Consider the following 27,012-nt stretch of genomic DNA (forward strand, 5'->3'; position numbering starts at 1 on the left):
GACAATAGAACATGTTCCATCACTTAGAAAGATAACAATTAATTCAAAATTTAAAAATAATTAAACTTAAACTAGGTTTTATTGACTTATTTCGTAATCACTCGAAAAGTTAAAGTTATCAGATAATGTTTCGCTAAATTGAATGAACAGAAATATAATCTTTCAGTGATATTCTGTTCCACATTTCATACCAGTCGGTGGCGGTAATGCACCAATTTCGTTGTTTGCCAACCGCCACTAACCATCAGAGAAGAAGAAGAAGAAGAAGAAGAAGAAGAAGAAGAAGTCAGCTTCGCAGCAAAGCCATTACTGAATACTGATATCTGTTTTCACAGTTGGGTTAAGAGCACAAGTAAGAGATATGTCTCATTTTAAAAAGTATTTGTAAGTTCAAGACAGTGTTTTGTTTACATCGATTATATTTTAAGATATTTTGTGTATTAGAAGTGACTTGTTACTGCCGGTTAGCCTAAATGCTAACTACCGTTACTATAAACACGTTGCATGTTATTGTTTACGTCCAGAAATTTCGGGCATGCGCACAACGCTGGAGAACAAAAAGACAACCGTTTACTTGCCGCTGCCGCTTCAAAAACAATTCCGTTTATAAAATGAAACATTGAGATGTAGGTATCATTGATTTAGGGCAGTTCGCCGCTTCAAGGGAAAATAACGCTGAATAAAATAACGCTTTTTCTCGGTCCCTGTATGTGCTACGCTACGCAGACCCGTTGCCATAGAAATGACTGACAACAGTTACACTATTATATCAATATTCAACAGTAAAATCCGTTTCTTGTGTATTAATCCCAAATTAAGGCTGTTGCTAGTGGCTTTACCCCTTGTGCCCAGCGCAACACTGAAAAACTTCAGTCCACCTGCTGAATGGACGCCCTTCCGGTCTGTATAAATAACGGTCACAGAGCGGACAATCAGCTCCCAGATTGATTTATTCTCCATCTATTTAGGAACCTGTGAGGCCCATTGCTGTTTCCAATAGGGTTTATCATTTAAGGCTATTTCTGTGGGGTTAAAGGCAAAGCAGGATGTAGTCTATGCCTCACTGGTTCCGTCCAGAACACAACCGTGAAGCATCCGCTTGAACGCAGTAGAACCAGAATCAGCCTCCTGAATGCGCAATTATGCACTATAGAGAGGAGAATAATGTCTGGTTGAGAACGCTGAAATAGCAGAGCTGCTGCTGTGAAAAGTAACAACGGAAATTACGAACTGTAACAGTGAAGATGAGCAGAGCAGGTCAACAACTTATGGTATGAGGGGGATGAACCACTTAACACTCCTTAGGTGAACTCTGGTTGTTACAGAAAGCGGGCAATTTAACTGGACCTTCAACTCAACCATCTGCACCCAGTTCAGGTTTATCATGATTGCTAATTGTATTTATTTGTATTTTATTATTCTTGCAAATCACTCTACGTAATTACAATGAAATAGTTTGTAAATGGCACAATCGCCTCAGCCCAAAGCTGTTACAGCAGCTGATGTTTCTAAATAAAAAATGTGAACGAACTTTGCTCAGTCTGTTCCCAGTCTTTAATAAATTTGCCTGCAATTACTTTTTAAATCCAGAAGATGTCACTGCAAGTGACACAACAACACAGTTTCAACACAATGTCGACACAGTATGGGAAATGTGCCATACACCCAATGAGGCCTCATAAGAATCAGAAGCACAAACAATACTCTGGTATCTGGCATTATCGGTAGTTTCTTCTTCTGTGGATTGTAGGAAGATAATTTGTTTTGAATCATAGTACGCATGAGCTGCTTTCAGAAAAGATCCATTTATTCTGTTTACAAGATAACGGACACCAGAATGTTTTAGAACCACTCTGGAACCCGTTCTCAAATCGTGCCATTGTCAAAGGAAACATTCGCTATTTTTGTGTAAATATGCAGCACAAACACAACAAAACTTCCATTTTGTTGTCATGTAAACAGAGCCATAGATTTCTCTTTCAATGCTGGCAGGACAAAGTTAATGTTTTACATCTGGTTTGATCATCAAATGAGTAACTGTGGTTGATTGTAAAACATATTATATGCATCAGACTGTGAACCCTTATGGAGTGAATAGATATATTTTATAACAAGAGACCATAGGCGCCGGAATAGTGGGGGCCCAGGGGGCCACTGCCCCCCCAACCCCCACTTCACAGCCCTGCCCTGCCCGGCCGCTGGTCCCGCTAGACATTACACAGGCTGCAAGCAACTCTCACAATCCATGACTGACATCTCTCTGTGTTTATATGCAGACAGAGGTACAGATAAAACCTACAGCATTGAGATCTGGACCAAATCTAAGACTCCAGAGCAAATAACTGTCACCCAAAGGTTTACGCAAATGCGGCAGCTCCGGGTCGGATTGGGATCATGAACTGGTCTGACGTCAGAAAAAAGGCTTTGACTCTGATCCGGTCCACGTCTGAACCAATTCTGCCTAAAAATTAAATGAGATTTCTGTATTTGTCACCATTTATAAAAGTATGACAATGTTTTCGTTCTAATGGCGTTGGGATGAAAAAAAGGACATCAGGCCCATGACCGTTTACAGGTCCGGACCAAATGCTCACCCACACTTTGCCCAGAGCAGATCATTTTTGGTCAGGTCAAAAAATAATTGGTTGAATGTGTTTTGTTTCCTCCTGGCTCTTCCAAAAACCAATCAACTATCAGTAGCCATAAATATCAATGGCTACTGACAGTTTTCAAGTCTCTGTTGGCTGTAGAAATTTATTTTTGTCTGCTAAGTAACAAGCACATTAAAGTTTATTCATGGTGTTTTTAATTTTGTTTGTAATGCAGAAATATTGTCAGCTGTCTGGCAGGTTATCTGTCCCTCTCAGATATCTTTTTCCCCCACAATTTGTGGAACAGGCAGCAAATATAATCTGCGCTGCCTTTTGGTGTTAGACCCACAACATCCAGATAGCGCTGCTGCGCCGTAACGTGATAATGCACTGGAACCATTAGGTTGCTGCTCTAAATTGGTATTGCTGGAGAATATTTAACTTCTGTTTTATTATTATGTTCAAATATTTGACCAGTCAGGACTTTTGTCATATCGATCTGTCCTCGGCATAGTTGTATCGTGCATATTTTGGTCCTGAAATAAGTAGTTGAGCAGAGGGACGCCTGCAGCTGTACGCACTGTGTGGACCTTGAGGTTTTCATGGTGACCTGCCAGAATCGTGAACACGGTAAAAAGCTCTGTCGTTTAGATCCTGCCAGAGCTTTTTACCGTGTTCACGATTCTGGCAGGTCACCGGTTTATGAGCTTTGTGTGTGTGGTTTGGCGAACTGAAGAGTCCAACACCCGGTTGGACAACTGTTTAACCTGCTACTGGTGCGTTCACACAAATGATGTAATAATGACAAAACCTTCATACAAACACAGTGTTTTAATACCGTCGATCTGTATTCAGCTGTTCTTAATCACACGCTAATGACTTTTAATAAGAGGAAGAAGAACCTGCCTGCTTTCCATGAGATACAGCTGAGATCACTCAAGCAGCTGTTGGACATTTTATAATATCTAAATCTTTATTTTTTTCTGTAAAGGATGGAGAACTACAGGGATGAAGACTCTTCTACAGTCAATGTCAACAATGCCAAACATCCTCTTAAATGTAAGTGACTCTATACATATTTAAAATTTTATGCGGATTTAAAAATAACAATGCTATTCAGATACACTTAATACATTTTTATTCCTTCTGAAGGAAGTTATAGTTTCTTAACATGGGCTGGAACAGGAATTGTTTTCATGTGTTACGACTGGCTCAAGGTCATAACAAAAATGGGAGACCATGCAGTGGTTAAAGTGCTCAACAAGAAATATTTATTAACAAAAGCAACAATGTATTGTGAATGTCGGTATCAGTGGTGTAATGCAAATGTTTGGATGTGGTGCATGAGTGCATATGGAAGTGTTGAAGTGCAAAAACAAAGACAAACTTAAATGTGCAGAAGGAGGGGAGCTGAGGCCTGGCACCAAAACACAACAAGCGTCAAGCGGCAGAGCGGACGCCGAAGGCGACCCAGAAGGTGAAGACGACCAGGTTTAAATGATCTGTGCTCCAAATGAACTAATCAGCAGCATCTGTAAAGGGGAGGAGCACAAAGACAGACAACCAGGCACCTGCAACTCAGCCCATAAGGCCCAGGGCCGTAACATCATGTCACATGTAAACCTTGTAACCATGTAACTTGGTCTGTTGAGATGTTTTTCTTTGAAATAGTTTTTAATGTTAGTAAATGTTAGTAAAATCTGCACAGTTTATATAATGTGAGTCAGATCAGACATTGTTTATCTCTACAACTCTACTTTTTTGTTTTCAAAATAATTGGAGATCCATTCATATTTAAGGCCTCTATACAGTGTTAACATAACTTTTCTAGCAATATAATGTGAGCAATGGCATCAAAGGCCTTTTAACTTTACGTGTGCCACACTTTTCAAACACTTTTAGTCTTGAGGAAAGTGGTATTGGAATCCACCATTCAGCCACACCCACATGTTTCATCCACCAGCCAGTGTTCAGAGAACGATTTAGCCTGATGTTGTTATTAAACACATCTTCGAATTTTTATGAATTGTAGAGTAAAAAGGAAGAGAACCAGCAGAAAAACTAAGTATGCATGGGTCAGAGTTGGCCTTGGGGACTGTATGTTTTCACACCAAGTTTGCTGTAACCTAGTTTTCTTTGATGCATTAAACATAAGGTGTATTTTGGACATATTTATATGTGATTCTTTTTATGTAGTGACAAAAAAATACACAAATTATCAAGGTATTTAAAAAATATAAAGCAATATAATCTTTTGGCAATATTGTCCACCCCTAAGTGATAGACTTAGCGCTGAACCTTCAGAACCACATAAAAGCAGTTACAAAGTCGCCTTTCTATCACCTGGAGAATATTTCCAATTTTCCAACAAGATCTGGAGAAACTAACCATGCATATCTTTAGTTGTATTGATTACTGCAACAGTTTCTTTACAGGTCTGACTAAACAGTTAGTTAAATAGCTGCAGCTGATCCACAATGCTGATGCTGACGTTCTCACTTAAAACCAGGAAGACAGAGCACATCTGGTTCCAGTTCTGAGTCCTTAAATGGACTCCCTGTAGCTCAGAGAACAGACTTCAGACGTCTTCTGTTAGTTTATGACTAACTGAATGGCTTTGTACCGCACTACTTCAAAACCTGTTGTATCAACAGGTTTTAACAGATCCTCTGGTTCTGGTTCTGGTTCTGGTTCTGGTTCTGCATCCCCAGAACCAGAACTAAACATGAAGAAGCAGCTTTCAGCTTCTGTGCACCACGAATCTGGAACAAACTTCCATAAAACTGTGAAACCTCAGAAGCACTGAGTTCCTTTGAGGCCCGTCTGGACCCCCACCAGTAACCACTGGAACATTGACCGACATGTTTGATGTGTTTTGATGATTTCTTTTTTTTTTTTTATTATATCTTTATTGATTCTCGAGAAAGTATCATTTACATGACAATAGGCATCACCAAACTAACTTCAACATTTGAAATAAGATGAACATATAGACCATTGCCTTATAACAGTCAAATCAAAAATGTAACTACACTTCTCTGAGAAAGATTTTAAAGTGATTATAAAGAAAAGAAAGTGTGAAAGAAAAAAAAAACTAAGGAAGAAGAAAGAAAAAAAAGGGGAATACAGTAACAAAACATTATAATATAAAATAATTATAAAGCGTGGCTATTCTAGGAGAGTGGATTGCTGAGGAAGTTTAACAAGTTTGGTCTTTAAAAATGAAATCAGGTCTTTTAGGTTTTACATAGTCTACCCAAATCTTCCAACACTGATCGAATTGTTCAGTCCTGTGATTGAGAGAGGCTGTTATTTTTTCCATTTCATAGATGTTGAATGTTATGTTAATCCAGTCGTCTAATGTTGGTTTGTCATGTGATAACCATTTTCTTGTAATGTTTTTCTTACTTGCTGTTAATAAAATAGTCATCAGATATTTGTTTCTTTTTATGGCGTCTTGAGGAATTATACCTAAATACATAAGCTTGAACTCCAAAGGAATGTTTTGCTTAAAAATGTCTTGTAGAGCACTTTTTATCTCTTTCCAGTAATGTTTTATAATTGGGCAGTCCCAGAAGACATGATAATGGTTTGAATTTTGATTTCTACATTTTCTCCAACATGCAGGAGGATTTCCATCATAGTGACATTTCTGAACAGGTGTGATAAAGAATCTTACCAAATTTTTCCATCCAAATTCTTGCCATTGTAGTGATTTATTATATGTCCATTGATATCTCCATATTATTGTCCATTCCTCCTCTGTTATTGTCAAATTGCCCTCTCTCTCCCATCTTGTTTTGATATGTAGGGTTGAATTGTTTTTTAGGTCTATAAGGTTTTTATAAATAAGCGAGATAATTTTCCCTTTAATTTTTGATTTATAGGCATTAATAAAAATTTCCATTAAGTTCATCTTCTTGTCAGTGATTGGTTTAATTTTTAAGTTAACAAAATTCCTTATTTGCAAATATCGATAAAAGTCCTGTTTGTCCAAAGAATATTTTCTTTTGAGTGTTTCGAAATCTTTTAAGATGTTGTTGTTCATTATTGTGCACAGAGCAGTGATTCCCTTGGCTGTCCATTCCTTAAATCTGGCATCCAGTTTGTTTGGTTTGAAGTCTGAATCATATGCGATCCATTTTATGATTGTCAAGTCGTTCTCAAGTGCATTTTCTTTAACAATAGTCTTCCATGCTCTAAGGGTTGTTTTCATCCATTGGTTATCTATATTATTTATGAAACCCTGTAGATTTGCATCAGCTAGAATTGCCTGCACAGGAATGGGTGTCGCCTTTGTTTCAATAGTTTTCCATTGAGCATTATATGTTGGGTCGCAACAGTATATCAATGTTCTTGCTTGTGCTGCTAAATAATAATCTCTAAGGGAAGGCAAACCCCAACCTCCCATTTTCTTTTCCAGTTGCAATACCTTATATCCAATTCTAGGTCTTTTACCTTGCCAAATATATCTTGATAGTAGTTTGTCCCATTCATGAAAAACTTTTGGATTTATTTCAATTGGCAAAGTTTGGAATAAATATAACAATCTGGGCAGTATGTTCATCTTAATCGAGTTAATTCTTGAGCTAAAACTTAGAAAAGGAGTAAGATTCCATCTTGTGATATCTTCTTTAATTCTTTTTTGTATGGGGACATAATTATATTCAAATAGTTTTCCAAGGTCCTTTGGTATAGTAATGCCTAGATATTTGAAGTGGTCAGTGTGCCAGGTTAAAGGGTACTTGTTCTGGATTTCCTGAGTTGGAGTATAATTATAAGACAGTAACTGAGTTTTGTTAATATTAATTTTGTATCCTGATAGTCGACCAAATTGTTCGAATAATTGCAGCAAGGCTGGGAGGGAGTGGGTGGGTTGTTCCATATAAATCAATATATCATCTGCATAACAAGCCAATTTATGTTCTATCCCTTTGATAATTATTCCTTTGATGTCCTTATTTTGTCTTATCGATTGGGCTAATGGCTCTAAATATAATGCAAACAGTAATGGTGACCACGCACACCTTGTCTTGACCCTCTTTCTAAGTTAATTCTGTCTGATAAATATCCATTAACTTTAATCCTCGCTGTGGGATTATTGTATAATGCTTGTATTGTTTTTATTATTGTAATATGTAGTCCAAATCTATGTAAAACCCTGAAGAGAAAATTCCAATCCACTGAATCGAATGCTTTTTCCGCATCTATGCTGATAATAATGGCTTCCAGTTTATTTTTTTGTATGTGATCTATAACATGTAGCGTCCTTCTTATATTGTCCTGTGTTTGGCGTTGTCGTATGAAACCAGTTTGATCGTTATGTATTACGAAAGGGAGAAATTCTTCTAATCGTCTGGCCATTATACAAGTAAAAAGTCGGTAATCAATATTTAAAACAGATATCGGTCGGTATGAGCCACAATCCAGTTTGTCTTTGCCCTCTTTATGTATTACTGAGATAATTGCCTCCTTCCAGCTCGGAGGTGTTTGAGCTTTTTTCAGAATCCAATTTAGTGAAGGGAGGAGGATTGGAATCAACTCTTTCTGAAATTCCTTATAAAATTCTGCCGTGTATCCATCCGACCCAGGTGATTTACATGGTCTTAATCTACTTATTGTGTTTTTCAATTCTTTTTCTGTAATGTCTGATGTCATTATTTCATTCTGTGTTTTGATGATTTTAATGATGAAACTTGACAAAATGTAATATCTGTTTCTGGTTTCACAATTGGTGACAGCATGATGTGTTTATGATGGCTTCTATTAAGAAAGAGATATTTTAAGTTAGCTTAATTTTGGAAAAAAGTTTGGCTCTCTCTCTCTTCCTTCCCGGGTCCCTGAGCGGATGGCTTCACGTCGGCCAGGAAACAACGAGGCGTGCTGACGTCACAGTTTTACAGAGTTTAATCCAATAGGAAAACACCGTATGAATTAACAAGAAAACTGCAGAGTTACAGAGATATACATTCTTTGCCTGAGTCAGAGAATTAAAAGAAAAGAAAAGACAGAAAGAAAGACAGAGAAAGAAAAGGCAAAGACATGTCTTTGGAGAGAGCTGATGCAGGAAAAGCAGAATTGAGCAGCTATCTGACTTCTTATTATTGAGCATTCACTTTTCTAGTGAAGGCGTTTCTTTTTGTTAATATATGCAAATAGGGCGTTCCCTGTTTTGACCAACCAAAAGCTACCTTGGAAAAACTTAGACCTTCCCCTAAATTTACGGCAGAAATCAAAAGTCATTTACTACTTGTTAAAATTAGAAGTTATTTTCATCAAACTTAGTTTTCTGCTTTTCTGTTTTCAGCATCTCCAAAAACTTAAATTTTTGTCTTGTCACAGAACAAAATGAGGTAGAATTCCTTTTCTAATTCAAACAATTTTCCTTTTGATTCTGAAATTATCACTGATAATACACTTTTCAAATACATTCGTCATCTACTAGATTAATACTTCTAACTTGGGTAATATACTTTAATCGAACACACGCTATTAATATTTAAGAATGTATTAAAAAATCAGAAGTTCCTAAAATTCCAGGCTGTGATCAACTCCAGATGCAGCTCTCCTCTCTGAGAAACCCCCGACCTTTGACTTCTGAGCCAGGGAGGATATGGTTTATGGCCTACCTGATTTAAAGCCTTTCAAGAGAATAGTGTTTTGGTTAAACTCCTCCAAGAGAATATTTATCTCCTGTCTCCTGGCTGGCTTACATCTGTTTAGCATTTGTCCAAATAAGAATGTTCATTCTACCTAAATGTACATGGCATGAGATTAACTATATTAAGCACTCAAAATAGTCATATTTCCTTAACACTTCACGATGTAAACCATCTTGTTATTGCGCAATAGCCAGCCCCGCCCTAAACCTCACAACATCCAGGGACTGACTGCTGACCAGCTCTCCGCTTAACGGGTCCGGAAAACCTCTAAACCTTTGAGTATTACCCTAAAGCAGGCTTGAGAGAGATGTATAAGCTGGTGTAGAAGACTTCATTGTTGCTAAAATGTGCTGTACAAATGAACTTAATTGATTGATCAATAATGATATTGATTCCATTTTTTCTTTCAGCTCAAAGAGTTTTATCAGCAACAGTCCAGCACTCTTTTCTGTTGTTGGTGTGTTTGGGGGTGTTAAGTGTCGTGCTGGCTGCAAATATCGCTTACAGTAAGTTTCATTTCAACAGAATTAATTTTAAGTAGCTTCCTTTATGTGGAGTTTTTACAGGTTTAGAGACGATTTAGTGCAAACTTTCAGGCTGAGGACCACTTTACACATTTAACAAACACTCATGGACCAGCAAACTTGAAAATGTCCCACAATAACACAACCTGAAATGAAAATATTAGTGATGTGTTTATGATGGCTTCACGAAAATATTAGTGTCTTAACAATAACAGACTTATTGTTATTTTCTCTGTTCATTCTAATGAGAAGAGTGGTGTTGTTTTGTAAATGTGACTGGCCACAACAAAACAATGAACCCGTCTACCTGTTTTGACTTATTTATAGTCTGAAAGTGTGGATTCTAAGCTTTCCAATGATGTCAGACACAGTCAAAGAAGTTGTGTGTATTAATTTTTTTTTTTTTTTTTTTTTTATTTATTTATTAGGTTTTAACATCAAAATACAAAATGTGCAAAAATATATGAACAACATATGTAGAGTTTTTTCTATAACAGAACCGAACATAAGTCGTACAGAACACATGGATAAGCCTTCCCAAATAAAATCCAGAGGAATAAGAAAAAAAAAACAAGAAAAAACAAAAAACAAAAAGTAGATATGTTAGAAGAAGAAATAAAAGGGAAGGAGTAAAAAAAAAAAAAGGCACATCAATGGGTATTAATGACAAAATAAATAATTTGACAAATAATATGATAATGTAAATAAAAAGGTCAGGCAAAAGCAAAATTTAGTTGGGCACCATACGGGACGGCAATGTCTGAACAAAATCAAAAAACGGCTGCCAAATCTTTAAAAATTTAGTTGTGGAACCTCGTAGGGTAAATTTAATCTTATCAAGTTTACTAAAGTGTAAAGCATCTTTAATCCAGATTTCAAATGAGGGAGGTGAAGCTGATTTCCAGCACAGCAATATTCTACGCCTCGCCAACAAAGTGAGAAATGAAACCAGATCAGCCTCAAGTCTTGACAAAGAAACCGTCTCAGAAAGTACACCAAACAATGCAGTTAGTGGATCAGGCTGGATGGACATATGAGCTACTTCAGACAAGGCTGCAAAAATGTTTGTCCAATATTGCTTTAGTGATGGGCATGACCAAAACATATGGATCAGTGAGGCAGGTGTTCGATGGCAACGATCGCACTCCGGACTAACGTTTGGGTATATTTTAGAAAGCCTGGCCTTAGTCCAGTGAGTGCGATGCAGGACCTTACACTGAATTAGTCCATGTCTGGCACACAGTGACGAACCATGGACACGGTAAAGAATTCTATCCCACAAGTCATCTGGAAACAGAAAACCCAAGTCCTCTTCCCATGCCGCTTTGATTAAGTTGTGTGTATTAATAACGTTTTAGGGATATTTGTAATTTAGAATCACAATAAGAAAAATGAACTTGAATTGCTTTGGCAGAAACAAAAATCTTTATCTGCACCAATAAGTCTAAAAATGTTCCACTAATTTCTATCAATTGTATTTGTTTACTGGTTAAATAATTTTTAATTAAATAAAAAAACAAGCTGATGTGTGAGCAGAGCATTATGAGCAAACAAAGTGGTAAAAAACAAAGACCAGCTCTCACTAATTGAGACTGGAGTCTTACCATTCAGCAAACAGAAAAGAGGAGGTTAACAAATAATTTAGTTCTTGGTAATATTTGCACATCTTCTCTCTCTCCTACCGATTGCTTATTTTGAAAACCTGTTGGAAATAAATAGTCAATCTAATCAAAGAGCCATTCAAATGAATCGAATCACTCATGAATGACACATCAGTGCTCACTCAGCAGGTATAACTTGGCTTCCTCTAGTACTATCGTACTGGCAGGACTCCAAGCTGCTGTGTGCATGCGTTGTGTTGGAACCGCCTAACGCGTTGAGACTAGCTAGTCATTTTGCGCTTCGCCATGGGAAAATAAGTTTTCACAACTTTGGTTTGATGATTCGAGATTCTACAGTCCTGGCATTGATTTCTTTCCACTGATATCTTCAGTTTTGAATGCGCCATAAGAAAACTGTCTGAAATCCTGAAAGGGTCTAAGAAACTGAAAATGTTAATGAAGATAGTTTGAATGACTTTCTGACTAATTTGTGTGTTTTTACAGTGGCTATAATGATGTCCAAGCAGCATGAAAATATCAACACCCTTACAACAGAAAAACGTCAACTGGTTGATGAACAAATGGCCATGAATAACCAGATCAAGATCCTGGCAGAAGAGAAACAGTCGATCTGGATGAGAGAACAAATTGACAAAGAAAACGAGGAACTGAACAAAGATTTAAAGCAGCTGCAAAAAGAGTTAAAGGAAATGGAACGAGAGAAAGAGAGACTGAAAAAAGACATAGATGTGATGAGAAAAGACAAAGAGGAGCTGAGACGAGAGAGAGATGAACTGAACCGAGAGAAAGAGGAGCTGAGGCGAGACAGAGAGGAGCTGAACCGAGAGAAAGATGAGCTGAGGCGAGACAGAGAGGAGCTGAACCGAGAGAAAGAGGAGCTGAATCAAAAGATAATGAAGTATAACAAAGACAGAGAGCAACTGACACTGGAGAAAGAGGAGGTGAGGCAGAAGACAGAGAAGCTAAACAAAGAGAAACAGGAGCTGATCAAAGAGAAACAGAAATTTAATGAAGAAATGGAGAAGTTGGAGAAGGACAAAGAGGAGCTGAGAAAAGAGCAATTGGAGTTGAAAAAACTGCAAGAGGAGCTGAGAAAAGAAATGGAGGCCTTGGAAAGAGAGCGAGAGGAGTTGTATACATCAAAGGAGATGAGAAATATGATAGAGGAGCTGAGAAAAAAGGAAAATGAACTGAGAAAACTAAAAGATGAGTTGAACAAAGAAATAGATGAGCTTATCAATCAACAAGATCAACTCAGAAGAGAGAAACAGGAGCTGAGCGAAGAGACAAATGAGCTGAACAAAGCGACAGATGAGCTGAGAACACAGACAGCAGAGCTGGACAAGCAGGTAGAGCTGATGAACAAAGAGGAAGAGGAGCTGAGAGAAGCAAGAGAAAAGTTGAAAACAATGGCAGAGAAGCTGAGGAGAATGGAAGCTGAGCTGAGGAAAGAGGAAGAGGAGCTGAACAAAAGGGAAGCTGAGCTGAGGAAAGAGAAAGAGGAGGTGAGGGAAAGGGAAAAGGAGCTCAGAAAAACGAAAGATGAGGTGACTAAAGAGAAAGAAGAGCTCAACAAAAAAAAGGAGGAGCTGGCCAAAGAGAGCGAAGAGCTGGACAAAGAGAAAGAGGCCCTGATGGAAGCGCAACGGGAGCTGGAGAGAAAAAGAGAGGAGCTGAAGGAAAAAAGAGCGAAGCTGGACAGAGACAAAATAGAGAGGGATAAAGAGAAAGATAATCTGGTCTTAGCGAAACATGAGGCATATAAGCGATGCAGGGAGACAGATATCCTAAAACGTCTCTACACTTTCATCCTGAGCCATAACAGTTTTCCAGTTGAAGAATTCTGTCCTCTAGATAGTAATTATATTTCTATATTACCTTTGAAACTCTTGATTATTCCTTTTATTTTTTAACTATTCAGTTATCAGTTTTTCATGACGTAGCTGACCATTATTATCACAGGTAGAGTGCTGAAGGTCACTTTTCTGACAACAAAGTGAGCCAGTAAAATTGAGTCATTAGCAACAAGTTAACAGCCAAGTTTTGGTTTGTTGTTTTTTTAGTGAACACTGTGGTACACTACTTCTGATTAGAATGATATCGTAATTTAATCACCTTCCAATATTGATCTGCACTCTACCTTTAAAAGCTTTGCTTGAATAATTTTGATGATTGAAATATTAAATAAGTCTGCATGGATTTCTTTTAGAATTTATTTTTCCTTTTGAGATTATTTAACCAAAGTTTCACTTCATTCTGCTCTTTCTCCTTGTCTAGTGAGACCAAAATGTCTGGATTGCAGGATGGGATGGCTTTACTTCAGAGAGCACTGCTACTTGTTTTATAAAATGAGTTTTTTTGGGTTGAACTGGCGCGATAGTCGACGGTACTGCCAGGATAATGCTGCAGACTTGGTGATAATTAATGATCTGGAAGAGCAGGTAAAACAAAATGCCACTTCTACTCTTGAAGTTTAAAGCAAATCTGAAAGTTTCTGGAAGATTAATGGCTTGACAATGGACCTTACCAGAGGGGCCGCTTTTCATTGGCTGATGCCCAATCTATGTGATCACGTGATTGGCCGTCTCACAAACAGGCTTCCCGTTAGCTAAGTACAGCAAAATAGCACTGATACAACTTCTACACCTTGTAGCCTGTCTGCTACAGTCTCACGTTAGCTAAACAGATCAATATGCAACGTGTATCTGACACACACTGAAGATTTTATTTTAGTAGAAAAGGTTTTGGACTAAACTGTTCCTCCTGTTAGCCTCTCTAGCACCAAGTACAGCTGGTCAGTCAACCATCGCTGGGTTCAGGGAACCAACGATTAATAATCCACAAATAAACTTGGTATCGTAACGGACGGAATGTTTTGTTTTTAACGTAATCTTTGCTCGTCTTGCGGGACGCAGGCGGTTGCCACGGTAACAGGTGTGCTTAAGAGAGAGAGATTAAAAAGTTAGGAGTGGTTTTGAGTTGATCACCTGTTTGGGTTATTTTACCTTTGTTTACCTTTGCTGTGGCTCATTACAGCCGCTGTAGTTTCTAAACGTTGGACTCATTACCTCGTTCTTTTGAGTTTACATCATTGACGACAAACATCAAGTAGAACAAATAGATTTCATCAAATTTTAAGAAACAAGTGGCTTCTACCGCAATAATTATGTGAAATTAAATAAATGATATCCCAACTTCAGAAGATTTGCCTTTACCTTTACAGAGCTCTTTGGTTCCTCCTATTAGTCTGTAGCTTCTCATATTGAGGTCAAAGTTCAGATCTACCATAACTGACAGACACCTGCTGGCCTCAAGTTTGCAAGCATCTTGTGACTGAGAAACCAGTAACCTCCTCCCAGATGATGACATGAACTTGTTAGTTTCTCCGTTCATTCCAGTAGCTGATATATTGTGAAAATCCGGTAGAAATGATGCACTAATCCGGTCATGTTTCCATAGAAACAACGCGCTGCCAGGCTTTGTTTGTGAGACTTGTGGTCACGTGGGTCGGTTGTGGACGGAGCTTAGTAAGGTCCATTCTGACTTGCCCATGTAAATTGAATCAACACCTCCTAATGAAATTTTTTTAAGTGAGAATAGAAAACAAAAAAGGAGGAAGTGTTGCCCTAATCCTTAAGAATTTCTTCAATTAAAAGAAAAAACAACTTTTTAGGTAATTTAACATTTGAATATCTGGGAATTGAGGTGAAAGACCATGAACAAGGTCTAACCCTATACAAAACCTCAACATATATGCAATATGATATTATTGACTTTAATGAGCTTTTATCTTTTACATGCACCAATTATGACTGTTTAATAATTGTGGGAGATTTTAACATCCATGTTGACAAGCCCAAAGACAGAGGCAACAACCTGTGATATTCTTGATCATTTTGGTCTAATTCAGCATGTTGAACAATCTAGGACACACTGGACGTGATTATCAGTAAGGGTGTGAATATTTCCAGTGTCTCTGTAACTGATGTCATCCTGTCTGATCATTTTGCTGTTATGTTCTAAAATTCTTTCTCCATTGACTCACTTAGTAAAACAGCCACTATCACAAAATGTTCTTTCACAGACAGCAGAAACGTTTAATCAGTTATACGTCTTCACTTTATTTGTGCTGTAACTATGAAGATGTGTTGGTAAATAACCTCCATTCCAAAGTTTCAGATATCATTGATTTCATTGTGCTAGGGCTTGGCGATATGAGGAAAATCTAATATCCCAGTATATATGTTACGATACACAATAAATATATCACAATATTTTTAAATCTGCAGTTATTATAATCTGCAGTTGTTTTAAGCTATGTAGTATGTAAAATGTTTCTGGGGTACTCTTTTCAAATGGACCATTAATGTCTGTTATTTTTTTTACATTTGCATACAAAATCAGAATAACTGTAAATATTTTATTGTAATCATCAGTTGCACAAAGGTCTGAGGTCCTCTTGGAACTCCCGGTTGTGAATCATGTACTTGTAGTTGGTGAACGCGATCAGTCCATCACCCTTGATGTCCCACGGGCTCCTCACCTTTTTTGCTGACCCCCACTGAACACGAAACAACACCCAGCCGAGTGCCATGGTCCAGTTTGTAACAGCTGTAGATGCCTTGGGTGTCCACCAGGAGTTTCATGAACTCCGGTAGATTGTCCCGCTTGAGTGCGTAGTGATGATCATAAAACATACGCTGGTTTACTTCGGTCCATGTACCGAATCCATCACCAAGCAGCAGCAACTTCATTGGAGTTCTCTGTAGTTGGGATTTGGAGAGCATAGATCGCTCCCCTCCTCTACTTTGTCCACCATCTTCGTGGCCAGAGCCACTTCCTTGTGGATTTTCTTGCATCGGTTTAACTTTCGAGTATCCATCTTCTTTATTATCCATGTCTGTTCTTTGTCTTCGAGTTGCCTATCCCCCAAAGCCTCTCTTAACGTTATCGAGCAGGGATGGGTCTAAGCCGGTTTGGCTACTGGCTTCACTGTCTGGATCTGGTCATTTATCCTCAGTAGAAGCTTTCCCTCACCTGTATGCCATACAGTTACTGCAAGGGTTGTGACTGACGGCCTTATCAGTCACCACTAGCTCTTCTCCCTAAGAGCTAGCCACTAAGTGAGCTATTCAGAATCACATCTGTCTTTACTGACTTAGTACCTGAGGCCCTCCGACTCCGTTGGACTTGGGCCCACCCAGGGATGCCATGTTTGTTATTACGCAATAGCCAGCCCCGTCCTCTCCTCACAACTCCTCGGGCTGTCTACTGACCAGTTCTCTGTCTAACAGGTCCGGAAAATCTCTAAGACCTGGGTCTTACCCTGAACAAGATCTACAAGAGATAATCTATTTAAACTGGTGGTGAAAGAGACTCGTCTAGCTCTAACTACCTCCTATCCAGAAGTTATGACCCTTTTCAGTTAAGAAACAATCAACTGAGTAGCCCTCACAGCTGCATAATTTCAATAACCACTTCTGTTAACGGTAGTTCTCTTCCTGTCGTAACTTGGTTAGTGACTAGGATTTAAGTCCCAGGGTCATTATTTTACTCTCACCAAAGGAAAGTCCGAAGCCACCACATTACTGGAATCATGTATACTGGTTTTACTATAAATAGAAGAAATTTAAGTCAAATGACTCAATTAATTTCAATGTCCACACCCTAATCAGAATTTTTAAGATATATGTATTTATTAAGCAAGCTTTGGCAAGGAAAATGACAGGCATACAGAATTTACTCGAGATTACAATACGAAGAAAATCAATAAAATTTAGATCAATTCAACCTTTACCTAACAACCTCCCTACACTGTCATCTGTCTATCAAATAAGGCTTTGGGGTGCGGCACAACTCATACCCATCGGTGGTATTGGATCTTGGCAACAGGAGTCCTTGTGGTCCTTGGTCAGAGTCTTTATCCTTGAACATAAATCCACCTTGGAACTGAAACAAAATGAACTGTCTGCTATATCCAGCTGAACAGCTCTTTAGACGATCCTTTGTCTTTTGATCAGTTCCCCAAGTCTGTTGCGATGTGGTTTTGAGATCGCTGGGTAGAGTGCAGAGTTTGGAAATCCAATTAGGAACCAAGGCAGTGGGTCGGTGGATCTCGCCCTTTGGTCCGGCGTGAGGAGCTCCGTTGTCCTCCTTGTGAGGCGCTTTTCTTGGTTCCAGGGCGTAGTCCTCTGCTGGTCTTCTGGCCGCTCTTGTGTCGAGTCTCAGCGCCGGGAACGAAGAACCCCGTATTACCTCGGTCTCATGTTTTTATACTTTTCTCCCTCCCCGGGGAGTACACCGAGGGAGGAAGAGAGAGAGAAAGATAAAGAACAGTTTGTGCGCAACTTCATGGTTGCGCAACCTGACCATCTGCAACTTGGGGCACAATGACTCGATTGTGAGATAATGTGCTTGTGAAATTTGGGACTTTCCGAGAGCAATAGACTCCAACTTGAGACACAATGACCCTATGGTGAAACTATGTGCTTGTGCCTTTTTGGGACTTTCCGAGTTGCAACAGCAGCATGTGTCATGGCTTGTGACTTTTTGGGACTTTCCGAGTTGCAACAACGGTATGTGTCAGCCTCCACACCCCAACCTTATACTTCTCCTTGTTCTATACTAACTTTAATCATACAAGTTACTTCAATCATTAAAATTATATAAAATATTAGTACATTAGATGATTTGATCCTAATTTCTCGTTACAACATTAATAAAATACAGAGAACATATTCTCATACAAAGAATACACAATGAGCAATCATTTTTAATCAACATACAGGGCTGTAACAATCTCCTAGGCACTTTATGATCCGTTGTTCTGCATGAACCTGGACAGATCTCACATTTACATACCAGATTTCTTAACACCCCCTCCTTGAGATCGGACAGTGCTCAGCAGAACCCGCACAGTCCTACTCAAAATAGATCAAGGCCGTCGTCCAGTCCATCATCACAGCAAAGAAAGAGAACATCCTCTTCATTGTCGACCGTAGGAGAAGGAGACGGTGTCCACGCGTCCACAACGTCGTACCCCATCAGATTCGATGGTGGTGGGAGCCAGACATCCGTGTCCATATCCTCGCCAGATGTAGAGCAGGGCTGGGACTGAGGATGTGGTGGACTCAGCCGAGGTGGAGGAGCTGGAGCAGAACCAGTCGCATTCACCTCTTGGGGAGGTGTGGGGAAACATAACTCCGCCAACAGCTCCTGGAATTCTTCCTCGTAGGTGGACGATGAAGAACCAGTGTCAGTCGTCTGGCAGGGTTGGTGAGATGAACTGAGAGGCTCAGTTTGGGAACACTGATCTTGTGTTGCTATGCTGGTTTGGGTACCGACGTCGATGAACATATCCGGGGATACTGGACAAACAGGGGGAATATATTCTCCTACTGCCACCACCTTGCCATTCAACAGATGAAGAGTAGGTAGGCAACGACGGGATACTTGGTTCTCCCACAATTTCCTAACTATGGGGTACAGCCACCCGTTGCCCAGTTTGGACGATGATAACTCGTCGTCGTCTTGGCCCAAGGCAGAGGTCCACACGATCTTGTGTTCTCGCTCCAGGTTTCTAGATGTGGAAGCCGCAATGTACGGCGCCCCCCGTCCTTCGACGCAGAAGAGTGCTGTTACATAACTGAAATGGGTGTGCACGCACTTGTGACACCACCGAGTTGACGATGCAACCCAAAGGAATCCATAGGATTCTGCGGGGATTCCACACCCCACACAGCAGATCGGTACCTAGAGAGAAATAGCAACCCAGGTAACTTCATGATTAGTTGCAACTGATTAAAATATTTACACAAATAATTAGCCAAGATGCCAAAGCAGAGAAGAAAGATGTGAACTAGACTAAGCTGGTGTGCCAGATTGAGCTGCGAGCCATGGGGAATTGATCACGGGGGGATCGTAGATGGGGGCTTGAGGCTCCTGAATGGAATCATGAAATATGGCAGAGTAGGTCATGAGCCATGCAATGAGGGGCAATGTAGAGGTCTTCTTTATCCAATAAAGGATCACCAGGACCCCCCAGCATACTGCCCAAAGGACCAGAAGTGCCCATCTCTGGAGCCAACAACGCTTGCTGCTACCCTTGATGGAATAAGCCTGGTGTGCCAGGTAGACGAGGATGTAGACAGCCAAGAGCCCCTCTACGATAGCAGTGATGATTTTGAGAGGACCGGCCCGGGTGGCATGAGCTCCTCCACACACCAACTCCACCACCATGGCAGCCGTGTCCAGGGTTAGCCAGAGACATGCGACGATACCTTTGCGCCAGTTGATCCGGGTCCGGCCCATTAAATAACAAGCAAAGAGGGATAGAGCACAATCCCATCTTTGGAGAAGGATGGGTCGTAGGATGATCTTCATATATCCTTGCAGAGCGACGACTACCCTTAGTGGCTGCTCAGTAGACCAGGAACCGGTGTGGCAGTAAACCACCCAGGCAAAGATGACACTGATTTGCTCCACGGTACTCACTTGAATGGGCGCAAAGAGTGATGTCGGAGCAGAGGAGTTAGCAGGTGAGTTAGATGCCATGATCTCTGATGATGGTCGTTCTTTAGGTCAGGTCCCCACCGCAGCCGTGAAGAGGAATGGCTCGTTGGCACACAGCAGCTGTCTTTTATGCGGATTTACGCTCCTCCTTAGGGGGGAGGGGCTTATAGTCCTTCCCCCTGCAACGACAGAGTTCCTTTAGCCACACCTCCAAGACGACTTTGCCCATGATCAAAACCACGGCGACGCCCAGGAGGCCTAGCAAATATGGCCACAACATACTCAGGGCACTGAGTATCCAACCCTCGACAATCGAGAGCCCTCCTCCCACCACGTCTGCAACTCCTTCCACAACGTCGGTGACTGTGGTAACCACAGTGGAGCCTAGGACCTCATACCAGTAACAATCATGCCGATGTTTTTCATCTCCGCACTGCTGCCATGTCTCTTTGGTTACATAGCAGGTGAGGTTGGAATACAGAAGGTTAGGTCCAACCCAGTCGAACCTGTGGTCTACTTCCCCCTTGCACAGACTTTTCCGGAATGCATGCCCCTCTGCAATGGTGATGAGGGGATGTGGGATGAAGGGAACCGGGGCGTTAAGAATGCTTTTACGCTTCTGGAGGTGATAGCCCAGGATTGCATCAGTACATGTTTTTCCACTTACAATTGCCCTCCGCCATACTCCATTAATTTTCCTCCAAGTAACCTCTGAGGAATGGGTATCATACTCATCTGCATAATGGTCTTTGCAGTAGTCTTCCCAACCCAAGACGGTTTGGCAGGGTTTCCTAGCCAGTCCTATGACACATTCAGTGTTGTTGCGTCGACACGTCATGCGCCAGGGTCTCGGATTCACATATGGGTCGGGTCTCCAAAAAACTCACGGCCATATGGTGACCTCCTTGGAGTAGACAGTGGCAACATACTGATACTTTATCCAATAATTGTTTGACTGACTGAGGCAAGGTAACACCCAGGCTTGAAACTCCTTTCGTTGGAACCCCCAAAATTCCCAATCCCACTCCCGATGGTAATCCTCATACCAGCCTTGTAGAGCAAGTTTCGCTGTAGGGACGACTTCAGGGTCGGGACAGTGATAGGTCCATGTGGCGTAAAGGGTGTTAATGGTCTGCCAGATGTCGCATCGTGGGGAGGAGAGTGTCTTCACAAAGGTGGTGTCGTTGAGGCTATCAAAAATCTTTTTGGCTACACACTTGTCAATTTTTGCAAACTGATCTTTAGGATCATTTAGAAGATCGTCAGGAGTCGGGAGCCGTTGTGTGCGTAGGTTGGCAATATATGGTCCTTTTAGCCCGGTGGGAGAACGGCCAGCTCCCTCGGGAAAATCTCCAATGAAGTATGGCTGGTCCACTGCTATTTCAGTCCATGGGAACGAGTTGTTCAACCAGGTTTCTATCTCAGTGCGGACTACTCTCGCACGAATCCATGAGACAGACTGGTATTCTTCTATGCCTGAAACCATGTAATTTTTGCCGTTACATTTCACGTATTTGTTCCACAAGCAACTGGATAACAAATTAAACTTATGTCTATAACAGTCCATCTGGTCTACTTGAAACATGAATCGTCTGGGACCTTGTTTGATCAGAAAAGCAGTGATGTTCATAAAACTTTCTGATGTAGGACGTGGTTGCGTCTTGTTCTTTGGAGGTCTTACCACAGGTGGTCGTCTGGTGACAACATCTTTCACACAGTTCAGGTGGTAATCTCCCCAGAAGTCCCATCGTGGGAGCCAGGCTCGGCAGCCTGAGGATCTATGCGGGGCCGCATAGACTACTTCTGTATCCCAGTATCCTTGAAGTGGCAACAGGATCAAAGGTCGACAAGCCATGTTGCAGTGCCATTCTGGCACCCCTAGGTCTGGGTGGATCCAGTTGCATCGGACGGTTCGACGTTCCTTGTGGTGTAGGATCCTTATCCAGCAGAGCACTCCATCAGTGAGGAAGTTGTAGTTGTAGATTTCCCAGGTCCGATTCATGAGAACATCAATGTTGGAATCGTTCAAGCTGAATGCTCGACTTTCCATATACTTTTTGCCATAATCCTTGGCAAATACGGCGGTCATGTTCTTGGTAGAAGTCTCTTTTTCCCATGGTACGAAAATGGATGTTGTACTTATATTCCAGCAATTGAAGGTAGCATACTTGGAGTGACCATAGGTGACTCTTGAGTGTGTAAGATGCCATGGCCCAACTCCAACGAAGTATAGGATAGTGATGAGAGTAGCAGAAGCAACTAGCAGGGCGAAGAGCGTAAGAAAGCTTTTACAACAAAGGGATTTATTCATAATCGTAGTCGTTTTCCGTAGCAGGGGTCCTTCAGAGGTTTCCGAGTCGTCGTCATCAGAGTCTTCTGGAGATGATATGTCGGCCAGTAGATTTGGTTCTGTAGGCATTCTTTTCAGATGGATGTCTTCCATTTCGGTTCTATCATGTGATGAATCAGTTGTTCTCTGGGATCTGCTTCACTTGGAGTTACGCCGATCTTCTTTAATGCGTTGGTGTGTCGCTGGGCAGCAGGGTTCCTCGCAACCCGTCTAATGGTTCTTCCTCGCTGCAGCGTGGTATATATTGGAGAGGGGTAGGGCAAATCTGGTTCCAACCCCCTCCACACCCACTTCCATAAGAACATCCTCCAACAGTCGGGCCTGGGAAGTGGGCCCTGTGCACTACCGCTTGTTAACGCCTTATCCTTCCAGGCACCATGCTTGTGCCCCACGGGGATTGGCACGGTGATGTATGTGCACAAAGATTGGCCCTGCAGCGTGAGCCGGGTGTGGTACCCCATAGGTGGTGGAGTAAAAATCCTCTGATGTGGAGGATTGGGGTAGACCCTGTCTATCTCCAGCCTCAGCGGCAGTCGAGTGTTGTTAAAGATGAAACGGTCCGGGTCACCCTCCATCCTCACCAGAGTTTTAGCCATGCCGGGGGATGATGCCCAGATGATGCAGCCGTTCAACGCAATTTCACAGAATAATCCCTGTACTGGCTCCAAGTAATGGGGTCCCCATCTGATTCTTACTTCCTTTCCTGCTGACATCCAGTATACAGTGTTGAAGATCCAGGGGAGATGTCTCCGGCAGTCCGGGGAAATCTCTGCTTGTTTCACCACACTAGTCATTTCTCGCCCCCTCCAGACCACAGGCTCTGACGGGGAAAAGTAATACATGCTGTGCCATGATCTCGGCACCTTTTCATCGCCATCTCCCACTTTCCCTATTTCCTGAAGATCGGTTGGGCGTAGGTAGATCAAATGTTGGAAATAATAAGCTTCAGAAAGTGGGAACGAAGTAGTGAAATCTTCTCTTGGTTTATCTAATAAAACGGAGCCTTGGGGGAGTTTCAAAAAAGGCCCTCTTTTTGAGGTCCCTGACCAAGCCCCCGTGCCTACTTTAAATAGTTTACTTACAAAATATTTCTTTCCATCTCGTTTTTCATTTCTTTGCTGACCTTTAGGTTTGACGACTCGTGTTCCTCTTGCCTGTGTGTCCGTTATTTCTGACTTTTCTTCTTCCATGGTAATGTGGAGGTGAGTGCCTGCCAGGCGCTGGTCTTGATTTTCTTATGAGGTGGCTCCGGCTCAGTACCGGACACGATGGCATAAACCTGTTCATCCGGCACCGTCTTGAGTGTTGCTCCGACTGAGTAGATCCCCTTATAAGGGATGATGACCATCCTCACCGACAGTTGAACTTGACGGGTGGTGCTTGAGTCGGAGGGCGTTCTCACCCTATGAGCCACGCCTCCGGGAACTTGCAGTACTCCATCACGGAAAGATGACTGCTGTCACCCAGAAAAGAGATGACTTTTCCTTGGGTCTCGAGGCATTACTGCCCCATCCATCCAGCTCGGTGTTGTAGTAGTATACGTTCGACGTGCGTACTCCACTCTCCCTTGGTACGTCTGGTAGATCTGTTACCGGGACGGTGCAGTCATTGATGATTTCCAAGATTAGATGTGCCCAGGTGGTCAGCTCCCAAGGGCCTGTCCACCCCCCGTTGACAGCCTGCACTTTGGTGTCATCTGGGAGTAGATTTAACTCTCCGGCAGGGTGATTCAAATGAGGCCGATACACCCGGAAAATCACTGGGGAATGTTGGGTGCCTACCGGTAGGAACGGTACATGCGTCCGAGAAGGGTCATATGGCCAGGCAGCTTGAACAGATGCCCACAAGTCATCATGGGGCCCCTCTGCTTTCTTCCACACCCCTTCTTCTGTCCCCGTCGGGTCCTCTGGAGTATTAGGAGGAGCAGAAGGTCCGGGGAACCAAGGGGGTGCTGGTATGGGGCTCTCATAAGTCGACCGTGCACCGCCATTCGATTTAAACAGGCGTAGGGCGCTGTAGTATCTCTTTACCTGCCAGCCTTCAGCCTGTCCCGTTGGAGACACTCCTGCCCTCTGAATCAGGTCATAACAGACAGCACAGTAGCACAGTTCTTCACCGTCCCACATGCACTGACATCCTTTCAGTTCCTCCTCCTGCCATCCCCATTGGGCCATCACCGTAAGCCGGGGCAGGTAGCCTATCCGGCAGTTCCCGCAGATCATGGTGCTCAAAACGACGACCGGAGAGACAGGAAGGGAGTCCAGTACCCCCGCCGTTGCCTCCTGTCGCCTGGGTTTGTCACGGCCTGGTCCTTCCCAGGTGGTAGGGAGCTGGTTGGCCGTTAAACAAACAGGGCAGCAGTTCTTAGTTCCACTCCACATCACCATTTCTTTCTCCGTCGACAGGATCCCATTTTTGGCCCACTCCAATTTCTTCAGGGCTCTTCCTGTCCAAATCCCTGAAGTTGTTCTTCTAATTACAACCACCCCTCTCACGGTGGCCAGTCCGAGATAGGGTGGAGTATTACATGATTCCCTGGGCCCTGGTCTTTCCACATAACTCCTTGCCATTCACCCACACCCTGACATTTCCTTACAGGAAGTCATCTGATTCTGATCCGGCAGCTGCATCCTTGAACTTACATGTTTATAAAGGTCGCATCCACACCCTAACCTTTCCTCACATAGAACATCAATTCGTTGGCAGCTGCATCCTTTAACTTACATGTTTGTTAAGATTATTTGATTTTGGTTCATTGCTACAACATACTAAAATACAAAGAACACACATTAAGTAATCATCATTAAACTACAGAGAATACACATTAAGTAATCATCATTAACTATAGAGAATACACATTAAGTAATCATCATTAGTCAGTATGACAGCATAGTGATCAGTTATCATTCACCTATCTCACTGAATATTCACATAGAAAAGTTGGTGCATAATACACCTCGTTGGCGGTTTCAAGCAAAATGGCTACAAGATCAAAACTTTGTCAGATTGATAGGGGAGAAGATAAATACTTATTTTGAATTAAATACAGATCAGACTTGCGCCTCAGTGAGATGGGAAGGATTCAAAGCATACATTCGAGGTGAAATTCTTAGCTATACAAGTAAAAATAACAAACAACTAAAGAAGCGAATGGAAATTTTGGATAAACAAATAAAATTCTTGGAATTAGAATTAAATACCAATGATGACCCAACAAAGCAGAGTGAATTGTGTTTGTTACTACGCAATAGCCAGCCTCGCCCTCTCCTCTCAACTCCTCGGGGCTGACTACTGACCAGTTCTCTGTCTAACAGGTCCGGAAAATCTCTAAGACCTGGGTCTTACCCTGATCAAGATCTATAAGAGATAATCTGTTTAAACTGGTGGCGAAAGAAATTCGTCCAGCTCTCACTACCTTCGTCCAGAAGTTATGGCCTTCGTCAGTTAATAAATAATCAGCTGAATAGCCCTCACAACTGCATAATTTAAATAACCACTTCTGTTAACGGCAGTATTCTTTCTAAAATGTAACGAGTACTTGATAACGGCTGGATAATCTTTAGTGACTAGGATTAATCAAGTCCCAAGGCCATGATTTTAAACTCACCAAAGGAAAGTCTGAAGCCACCACATTACTAGAATCGTGTATACTGGTTTTACTATAAATAGAAGAACTTTGATTCAAATGACTCAATTAATTTCAAGGTCCACAACCTGATTAGAATTTTATATTATATGCATTTATTAAGCAAGCTTTAGCAGGGTAAATGACAGGCATACAGAATTCACTTGAGATTAACATACAAAGAAAATCAATAAAATTTAGATCCTAATAACCTCCCTACACTGTCATCTTTCTATCAAATAAGGCTTTGAGGTGCAGCAAACTCATACCCATCCATGGAATTGGATCTCGGCAACAGAAGTCCTTGGTTAGAATCCTTCCACTTGTGACCGTGAAAAATTAATCCTTTTTGGAAATGAAACAAAATGAACTGTCTGTTATATCCAACTGAACAGCTCTTGATCGGAATCTTTATCTTTAAAAAAGTAAATCCTTCCTCGGAATTGAAATAAGGTGAACTGTCTGTTATATCCAACCGAACAGCTCTTGATCGGAATCTTTATCTTTAAAAAAGTAAATCCTGTGACTTTTGTTCAATTCCCCAAGTCTGTGCGATGTATTTTGAGATCGCTGGGTCGAGTGCAGAGTAGGGAAATCCAATGAGGAACCAAGGCAGTGGGTCGGTGGATCTTCGTCCTGTTAATCCGGCGTGAGGTGCTCCGTCGTACTCCTTAAGAGGTGATTTACTTGGTTCCAGGATGTGGTCCTCTGCCGGTGCTGCACTTGTCGAGTCTCAGCCGGAGGACGAAGAGCCTCGTGTTCCTTCAGTCTCGTGGCTTTATACCTTTCTTTTCTCTCTCTCCAAGACAAAGAACATCTGCGCATGCAACCCACGGTGGCCCAACCAGGCCCCAACTCTCCACGTGTCTCTTTTTCCACGTGGGCGGTTGAACTAATGCACTTGTGACACCTGCAACCCGAGATCTGCTCCATTCACACCTCACGCCCTTCCTCTGATCTTTCACAGGCAGCTGCATCCTTCCACCATTTCAAGTTCAGAGTACAAATAACATTTATAACTTATTCTACCTCTCCAATTCATCATCTACCAATTCATTATAATATCCATAATTCATCAGTTGTAACTTAACGTGAGCTTACTACAAGTTTTCTGAAAAGAAACTAGG

The 27,012-nt window shown here is 41.5% G+C and overlaps 1 protein-coding gene across 1 annotated transcript in view; it reads left to right on the top strand.

The window, feature by feature from the left end:
• Positions 1-881: 881 nt before the first annotated feature.
• Positions 882-27,012, top strand: part of LOC122831849 (golgin subfamily A member 6-like protein 7) — a 79,592-nt gene continuing 53,461 nt past the window's right edge. Inside the window, exons 1-6 of the mRNA XM_044118356.1 lie at positions 882-900; positions 3,283-3,367; positions 3,583-3,650; positions 9,664-9,759; positions 11,883-13,256; positions 13,677-13,840. Coding sequence (XP_043974291.1) covers positions 3,294-3,367; positions 3,583-3,650; positions 9,664-9,759; positions 11,883-13,256; positions 13,677-13,840 — 1,776 coding nt within the window. The 5' untranslated portion in view covers positions 882-900; positions 3,283-3,293. The remainder of the gene's footprint in view (positions 901-3,282; positions 3,368-3,582; positions 3,651-9,663; positions 9,760-11,882; positions 13,257-13,676; positions 13,841-27,012) is intronic.

This window comes from Gambusia affinis, linkage group LG05 (assembly GCF_019740435.1).
Source record: "Gambusia affinis linkage group LG05, SWU_Gaff_1.0, whole genome shotgun sequence".
Taxonomy (NCBI): Eukaryota; Metazoa; Chordata; class Actinopteri; order Cyprinodontiformes; family Poeciliidae; genus Gambusia; species Gambusia affinis.